This window comes from Gekko japonicus, unplaced genomic scaffold (assembly GCF_001447785.1).
Source record: "Gekko japonicus isolate JY-2015 unplaced genomic scaffold, Gekko_japonicus_V1.1 scaffold265, whole genome shotgun sequence".
NCBI classification, from domain to species: domain Eukaryota; kingdom Metazoa; phylum Chordata; class Lepidosauria; order Squamata; family Gekkonidae; genus Gekko; species Gekko japonicus.
The window spans coordinates 935,273-944,633 of record NW_015176459.1 but is presented as its reverse complement, the minus strand read 5'-3'; the positions used below and the strand labels follow the sequence as shown (position 1 = coordinate 944,633).

At 46.8% G+C, this 9,361-nt stretch overlaps 1 protein-coding gene across 1 annotated transcript in view; it reads right to left on the bottom strand.

The window, feature by feature from the left end:
- Positions 1-2,191, bottom strand: part of KLHL4 (kelch like family member 4) — a 62,307-nt gene extending 60,116 nt beyond the window's left edge. The window contains exon 1 of the mRNA XM_015426984.1: positions 1,719-2,191. Coding sequence (XP_015282470.1) covers positions 1,719-2,140 — 422 coding nt within the window. The 5' untranslated portion in view covers positions 2,141-2,191. The remainder of the gene's footprint in view (positions 1-1,718) is intronic.
- Positions 2,192-9,361: the final 7,170 nt, after the last annotated feature.

Here is a 9,361-nt window from a genome sequence, read left to right as displayed (position 1 = left end):
CCCTCAGGTTGCTTTTTATCACTGACATGGTCTTTTATTACTGCATCGTCCCGGTCTTGTTCCCTTACTGGGTTTAAAGCAGCCAGAGAACAGACCTCACCACTCAGGGGAAATGGCTTGGAGAGAGTTAAACCCGGTTCCCCAGCTCTGTGGCCCCAGCCCATATCATCCTTTGCACAGCTGCTTTTTGCAGAGGTCTGGTGACCAGAACACAGTTTGCTAAGCTCATAGTTGTTTGGCCTTCAGTTTCAGTCTGCAGTGCCAGGCATACCCACTGGGAAATAAGCCCACAGAACTCATCTGGACTTGTTTCAAAGTAAACATGCATAAGATCAGGGCAGTTTGGAGACCAGAGTGACACCTCTACTGTTGAACATCAAATCAGTTTCCTATCGATTTGAACAAGCTGTTGTTTTCTGAGTCGGGTTACCCAGAGATAGATATTAAGGAATCAGAGCAGCCATTCATCACCTTCCTGAGCAATGAGGCATAATAAACATGCAGGTTTTCTAATATGATTTTTAGTGCCAGAACAAGATGGAGTGTGTAAACCATATTTTGCATGGCCATTTGTATAACATGGAAAAAAATGTCTACTGAAAAATAAAATAAATTGTATTTCATCCTCTTTCTCTTAAGAAGCAGGACTCTCCAACCATAGATAAAGTGATTTCTTTATAAATAACAAATTAATCTGTAAAATAATTCATGCACAGGAAGGGCCAAGAAGAATTATGAAAATTTCTGTTTAAAAGGAAACACATGCTTATCTGTGCTTTTTGTATCAGGAGCTTCTTGCGATCTCCTATGTTTATCTTGTTCAACTCAAAAGAAAGCCATTTGCACTCAGAAGTCGCCCCAGCAATTTCAGTGACATTTACTTCCAAGTAAAGCTGTACTGGCATGTTTGCTGATTTGGGGAATAAGTTCCATAGATTTCATGGAGACTTATGTTTGAAATCAGGCTGCTTGTGTGCAAGCTTACAGTACACTGAGTGCAATGGAACGTACTCACAAGTTAAGCATGCAGGCAGGAGAGCAGGTTCCCGTTGCACCCAAACTGTCGGTGAAATTAATGCGATTTGAAAATAAACCTTTCAGAAGTTCCTTGCTGCTTTCCCACACGGTTCAAGGTTAATTATGTTTATCACAGAGGCAATCAACAGCAGAGGTGGCAGCAGACAGACCACGTGTGTGTGTGTGTGTGTGTGTGTGTGTGTGTGTGTGTGTGTGTGTGCCAACTGTTTCCCATTTATCAAAGTTGCACTTATTGATGAAGTTGCAGGAAAGGAACAATTTTAGGATGGATCATTGATCCTAGGACAAATTAAAATGTATTGCAGCGTGTCTGAAAATGCTAAGAGAATATAAAAATCAGATGAAGCGTGAACGAGCTTGTTCCTTGGGGGATGCGTCTCACAGATAGCCAATGCTAGCCATAAAATGTATCAGAAACACATGGCAACAGTCACATTTAATTGGATTGAAAAGCAATTCATTTACTTTAGCTTACAAGCCTCATCTTTGTCAGGCTACCTAAGATCTGGATTTTATATTCCTTTGGGATTTCTATAGCTCCAAGAGGAGAGCAAGAACCCGAGGTCTGGGTTTGTTCAGGGTTTGTTTAAGAAGCAGTTTTAGTCAGCAACATAGCAGACAGTGTGTGTGTGTGTGTGTGTGTATGTATTCCCTTTGATCCAGCCATCTAGAACACTCACCTCTCGACGGACTCATCGTTGTGATCTTCTGTGATCATCTGCGGGTCCTGTGTGTGTTTGTGCGACTGGTCTTTCTCACAGTTCTCCTCGGGGCCAGCTTCTGGTGTGTCCTCAGTTGCCTGCAGATGTTCGATGAGGCTTTGTCCGTGCCAGGTTTGAATCGGTCGGTGGTGTATCGGGGTCGGGCTGGGCACCGGTGCCAAGATGTTGTGATGGATTGGGCTGTTGTTTTTCTTCAGCCCATTTCTGTCCCGCGAGTGGCTCTTCAGCCTGTTCTGAACCGGCGTGCCTCTATGCTCATATCCTTCCTGCTGTAGGCAACCTCCGGTGCCTGTGGAACTCTGTGAAGGGTGACTGAACCACCTCCAGCGAAGCCTCAAGATCTGTTTCACATCAAATTCCTTCTTTCCAGACACGGACATCGTTGCAGGTCAGGGGAAAGAGGGAGAGAGAAACACACAAGCAAACACAAAATCTCCTTGTTGCAGGAAGGAAATGGAGTCTGTTTCTCTCCTCTGTTTCAGTGTCTTCTCTTAATCCAAAAAAAAAAGGAGAAAAGACTCTCACACAAGCCGGTATTCCTTCTTTCCTCTCTCTGTTTGTTTCCTGTGTGCCGTGAACACTTCTGCAGAGCACTGCCTAACTGTATAGGTGGGAATCCATTCTGACAGAATGATGAGGTCAGATCTTAAACAAGTAAATCAGCTTAGTGCAGGCGAGCATCTGCTGTTACACTCCCCAGCTGCTTACATGCACACACACAGAGCACTGCTGCGCCGCTCTTGAATATATAACTGAGCCTCCTATCATCCTCAGGGATCTTACCGGTGCAACTTCAGCCGCATATTAAAAAAATTCCAGTCCATACTTTGTTCCACACCTCCCCAGGAGAATTGGAGCAAACTTGGCTGAGAAGCAATGCAGCTTATGCTCCCCCTGCAATCCAGGGCACACTTGTGCAGGAGTGAACCGCACTGAATTCAATGGGTCAGCTTCTGGGGCCAATATCCAAAGGATCGGTCTGCCTGGCTGCAACCTTAGGCCTTCTTTCTTTGTGGAAAGTGCTATTGTGATCTATGAGGCTTACTTTTAAGTAAACCTATTTAGGGTTGGATTGCAAGACTGATAGATCCGAGATTATTATTTTTTATGCATTATTCTCTAAGGTATGATTCTCTGGCTGTTCAGTTTCCTCTCAAGGATCTTTTGCATATTCCGGTAACCTCCTCATCAAATGTGAACTAACTGGAAATGGCGGTCTTCCAGCCTCATATAATTTTACACTAAATGAAAGAGACAGCATATAAAATTCACAATACGGCCTTATGTGAAGCTTTCTCTCTCTCTTCAGCACCTGCCCCTTCATTTCTAGGAGCAGATTTTTGCAGAATTCACCTCCGCTGGATGGTGGGAGGCAGGAGATTCTTGAAACCATCCGATGAGATGACTCCTGAAGGGGCATATCTATGGAAAACACAGAGTTTCCTGCCGAAGCTCCTGCGTAAATATTCTCATGCCATCCACCCCTTTCTGTTTCTCTCGCACATCACTTAAAGAGTCAGCACAAAGATATTGTCTGTATCCAGGAAATGGACTGGCAAAATCAGCAAGTCGATTACAAGTCCCAACTAGGTAAACATGCTTAGAAAGAGTGGTTGTGTTTTTCAGGGGCCCCTGAGAGGGTGCCATTTACCTCAAATGCATTGCCTTACTTGCAGGAATTCAGTCATTGTAGGCTGGGTCCCCCAGAATCAAAAATGGAGGGCAGATTTTTGCCCTCACTGACCTCCAGTGCAGTGCTTTACTTTTCCCTCACGAAAGGGACCGATCATCATTTGCCCACATGAAAGAACGTAGAGGGTGTATTTGGAAATGTAATTTGGATGGGGAATTAACCCCAGCTATTGAGAATAAGGTCTGTAACTCCTCCATCAGCTGGCTTTTAGTGAGAAGGGCTGTGATGGCTCCAAGTTCTAGAGGGTTCCATGAACAAAGTGCCCAAGTGGGCCACCCTCCCTCAGAGGGCCCACCTCCTTGCTCTCTCCTTCTGGGCGTGATCGCCACGGTCACCCAGATGGAGAGAGCAAAGTGAACATTGGTGGCTTCTCCATGTCCTCTCTCTTATCCCTGTTCACTCACAAAGACAATCATTAAGCAAGCATTATCTACAAAGAGGAAAAGCAGCAGCTTCAGGGGTTATCAATGGAAACTTGTTGGGCTGGGGGCCTAGGCAGATGCCTTACAGTGCCAATTTCTGATGCCAGCCCTGGAGAGAAGGAGGCTTATACTGTGCCATCGAGCCTGCTCCAGTTCATTGTATTTGGTAGACTGCCTTCATGAAACCCTGAGCCAGGGTTGAGATCTCTGATTTAAACAATCACATCCTCCTGTGTGAATCTGCCCATCGGTCAAGGTCCACTATGGAGATCCTGTTGTTTGCTCCTCCATCGTCTGAGGTATTGTGACCCAGCACTGGCCCAGTCTTTTTTTCTGTAGCATGTCAGCTGTGGAAATCTGTCACTTCATAGGTACACCCAGTGAAAACTTTTTCTTTTTCCTGGGCTTTTGTTATTTTTTCATCAGTTCACAGAATTTAACAGGAAATAGTCAGTTGCTCTTCCTGTCCTTAACTAGATTTTCTTGCCCGCCCTCCCCATCTATACTGCTTGTATATATTGGGTTGGATCCAGCTAGGGTTTTTTCTGGATCTCAGAAAGTTCCTTTTCTTAGTACAGCCCCTGTTCCTTATGGCTTTCATTCATAACAGGTCCCATGATCCCCAGGATAGCCTTTTTGGTGGTTAAACAGGGCCCACTCCTACCTTTTTATTCACTGGGAAAGCTAGCTGGATCCAACCCATTATCTTTTATTGTTAATGAATTGGTTTCTGTTCCTGCTGTTTTGATTTGTGTGTTTTTTCCCAAGTTTTTGAATTAATTTTTAAAATGCTGGTATTACTTTTAAATGGCTGTTTTGCTTTTTTAATTCAGGTATCAAATCCACCTTGACAGGGTGTGTCCTACCACATAGGCAATCTAGGTAGTCACCCAGGGTGCCGGATTTTGAGAGACACCCAAAAGTTTCATGCTGAGCTCTTCCTCTGGTTTCCGCAGCTGCCCTCATCCTCTTGCTGCCAAGAGGCCACCTTTGGCGCCTGCAGGTGAGTGCCCAATGGGACCAGCTGAGATGTGGGTAAGGGAGGGAAACAGGAGACACTGCCACTGTGCCTGCTCACTAACAGAGCCAGCCTAGTTAAGAGGAGCCTCCACACATGGCCGCTCTCACCCCTTTGTCTCCAGCACCTGCCGCCAGTGAGCTGCACACCCAGCGGGGCTGGCAGAAGAACAAAAAACATTGGGGAGCCGTCTCTACATAAGCCAAGACTGGGGGGGGGGTCGTCACCTTCCTTCTCTTTCTCCCTCCCTGGGTCTCCAGTGCTGGTGGCTTCTGGAAGGTGGGGGTTGGAGTCAAAATTCTTACCTCACTGATGAATTTGCGGCATAGCCCTCCAATTGAATCATTTGACCAATGAACACCATATATAGATTTTTGTATATGCTGGAAATGTTCTAGTGTAGGAAGGCCATCAACTGCTTATTGTACTTATTTCTGATTTTTTTAAAATATATCAGAGTTCAATAAAACAACACTCAAACACCACATACAAACAGGAACTGGTTATGGTCAGCTTGGAGTACATCCTGCTTGATAAGCCAAGGTGAGACACACTCCTGAGGGTTACTTCCAGTTGGAAGGGATTCTTCACTCATGCCCAGAGTTACATTCCCACTGTGCCTTCTGGATCTGCCTCATTTTGCAAGCTGCTGTCACCTCCCTTCCAGCATGCTCTGCTTATTAGGCTTCTCACTCATGCCATCCCACTCCAAAAAGGTCTCCACCTCAAGATCACAGCTCTCTGATCTGGGGGATGGATGGCATCTTTACAGGAGTGATGCCTCAATTTGGTGTAGTGGTTAAAAGTGAGGACTCTAATCTGGGACATCCGGGTTTGATTCCCCACTCCTCCACATGCAGCTGCCGGTGTGACCTTGGGTCAATCACAAGTTCTCTCAGAGCTCTTCTCTCCGAGTTCTCTCAGCCCCACCTACCTTACAGGGTGTCTGTTGTGGGGAGGGGTGGGGAAAGGAGATTGTAAAATGCTCTGAGATTCTGAGTGAAGTGTGGAATATAAATCCAATCTCTTCTCTCTCTTCTTCGTCTTCTCGTTCTTTCCCCTCCACACCCATCACTACTCAACAGAGGCTGAGGGTGCCCACTAGGGCTCTTTTCACCTGGTGTTAATGCTGGTTACTGTCCATCTGATTTCTGCTCTGGGTGGGTGATTTGAGGCCCAAAAGCTAAACACTAAAGTTCCTAGAGCAGGCTGGGGGCAGGTGAACCCCGCTGGCCCTCCCCAGGGTAAGAAAGGTTGAGGAAATGATCCCACCTGCTTGAGTTCTCTTTGTGAAAGAAGTAGCCTGGTCAAGCTTACCTGGAAAGCACCTTTGTCTCCAATGAATGGAGCAGGACTTGGATGAGTTGTGGATTCTTCAAGGTTCAGAGCCTAACCAGACATTACAAACTTTTTGTGTTCACCAAGGGGGATTGCAGCTATACTGCAGCTGCTAGTTCATGAAGGTTACTCATGAGTAAATGTGTATCAGGGCCCAGATCAGAATTACTTCTCAGCTTCCCCTGTGTTGTTTTCAGCAGCTGAAACAGCCCTGGGCTTTGGGAGTAGGGTTATCTGTGTCATTGGAAGTCAGTGTGCGTGCTGAATGCTTATATGCAGGCTCCCCAGAAAGAAAATAACACTCACACTTTCACACACACACAGAGCCACTGGGCCATTTCAGCTACTAAAACAGCACAGGAGAAAAGGCAGGAGTTCCTCTCTTTATTTTATTTATTTATTTTATTTTATTCAATTTATACCCCTCCCACCCCACCAAGGCAGTCTCAGGGCGGCTTACACAATACATAAAAATATACTTAAAATCCATCATAAAGCTCATTATAACTAATCAAACCAAAAACAGATTGGTTATCCTAAAATGCATAAATCACTATCCTAAAGTGCTGGTACAGTTGTCAAATAAAGTGCATGAGCAGAAATTTCAGATTAAACCATAGTCCACGGGTGACAGTCTCACATGCTCCATTGGTCTACATTTACCTAGCGAGTTGGGCTAGAGATGGTAAAGCCAGGGCACAGGGTCTCTTCTCAGATGTCACACGCGGCTCCTCGTTGAAAGCCTGGTGGAAGAGCTCTGTCTTGCAGACCCTGCAGAACTGTAAAAGGTCCTGCAGGGGCTTGATCTCTTTCAGGAGCTCATTCCACCGGTGCGGAGCCACTACTGAGAAGGCCCTGGCCCTGGTTGTCACCAATCTGGCGTCTTTGGGACCTGGGAGGGCTAGCCGGTTTTGGGCCCCTGAACGCAGTGCTCTCTGGGGAACATATGGGGAAAGGCGGTCCCTTAGGTATGCTGGACTCTGACCCTAGAGGGCTTTAAAGGTCAAAATCAGCACCTTGAAGCGAATCTGGTACACTATTGGCAGCCAGTGCAGTGCTTTCAGCACAGGCTGGATGTGTTCTCGTATGGAGAGACCCATCAGCAGCCTGGCCGCAGCATTTTGCACTAGCTGCAGCTTCCGGGTTTGAGACAAGGACAGCCCCATGTAGAGAGCATTACAGTAGTCTAACCTCAAGGTGACCATTGCGTGGATCACTGTTGCCAAGTCATTGTGTTCGAGGAAGGGAACCAACTGCCTAATCAGCCGAAGGTGATAAAAGGCCGACTTGGCAGTGGCTGCTACCTGAGCCTCCATTGTTAGAGAGGCATCCAGGAGCATACCCAAACTCCTAACCTCCAACACTGGCACCAGCTGTGCCCCATCGAAGGTCGGGAGTGGGATCCCTACCCTTGGACCGCCCCGGCTCAGGCACAGGATCTCCATCTTCATCAGATTCAGTTTCAGTCGACTCAGTCTAAGCCAACCAGCCACAGCTTGTAATGCCTGGTCCAGATCTTCCGGTTTAGAGTCAAACTGGCCGCCCAACAACAGATAGAGCTGGATGTCATCCACATATTGGTGACACCCCAACCCATGCCTCCGTGCAATCTGGGCAAGGGGGCGCATATAGATGTTGAACAGCATCGGGGAGAGTACTGCCCCCTGAGGCACTCCACATATCAGTGGGTGCCTACAGGACAGCTGTTCCCATAGTGCCACCCTTTGTCCCTGACCCTGAAGGAAGGATGCGAGCCATTGCAAGGCAAACCCCTGAACCCCTGTGTCGGCGAGGCAGTGGATCAGTAGCTGATGGTCAAGAATGTCGAACACTGCCGACAGGTCTAACAGCAACAGCACTGCTGATCTGCCTTGATCCAGATGCCTCCGGAGGTCATCTGCGAGGGCGACCAGTGCAGTCTCCGTCCCGTGGCCTGGGTGAAAGCCAGACTGGAAGGGGTCTAGAACAGAAGTGTCATCCAAAAAGCTCTGTAACTGGACTGCCACAGCCCTCTCAGTTAGCTTGCCCACATAGGGCAAGTTGGAAACCAGCCAATAGCTGCCAATTCGGCCGGATCCAGAGATGGTTTTTTTAAGAGGGGATGAACCACTGCCTACTTAAGTGTCCCAGGGAACAGGCCCTTTCCAGTGTGGCAGTCCCAACCTGCAAAATCCAAGTTGGGGAATTCCTGGAGATTTGGGGGCGGAGCCTGAAGAGGACAGGGATTGGGGAGGGGAGGTACCTCAGCCAGGTATAATGTCATAAAGTCCACCACCCAAAGTAGGGTTTCCAACTCCAAGCAGCAATATTCCTGGGGGTTTGGGGGTGAAGCCTGGGGACACCAGGGTTTGAAGAAGGGAGGCACCTCAGTTGGGCATAATGCCATAGAGTCCACCCTCCAAAGCAACCATTTTATCCAGGGGAACTGATCTCTGTAGTCTGGAGCTATAATTCTGGGAGATCTCCAGGCCCCACCTGAATGTTGGTAAACTTAGCCCTGTTATGCATTTACTCATGCATTGTCACAATGAGTTAGCCAATACAAATATAACTGAACTTGTGCAGATTGTAATGTGTAGTTAGATGCTCAGAGCCTTGTAATAGCATCCAGCCAAACTCTGTCTCAAACAACTTATTGCCGAATTTCCAAACACTAAAATACATAAAGCATAGTTCTAAACGTTTACACAAATTGATGGCCTGTGGTTACAATGCAAAAATTTTAAGATTAATGAACACAATTTTACATTGTTCATTTTAAATGCCAAGTAAATAAAAAATAATGTTCATTCTAGACTTTTCTATTATGCCTCTGTTGTATGGGCCAAAATCATAGTTTGCCTTGGGCACCAAAAAACCTTGGGCCCACCCTGCACCCTGAAGAGCATTCAGTCGTAACTGCAGTGTAATGGTCTTTGAAAATAAATGAACTAACTTGTACCTGAACTCATTGGGTGGCCAGACACCACCATCCCTCCAACAAAGTTAAGCATTATTGAAGGCCAAATGAGACATGATATCAGGAAATCAGGTAACAGTAGGGCTGTCAGGCCATGGCTGGCGACATGGTATCAGGGAATCAGTGAACAGTAGGGCTGTCAGGCCATGGCTGGCAACCAGCGGGAAATTG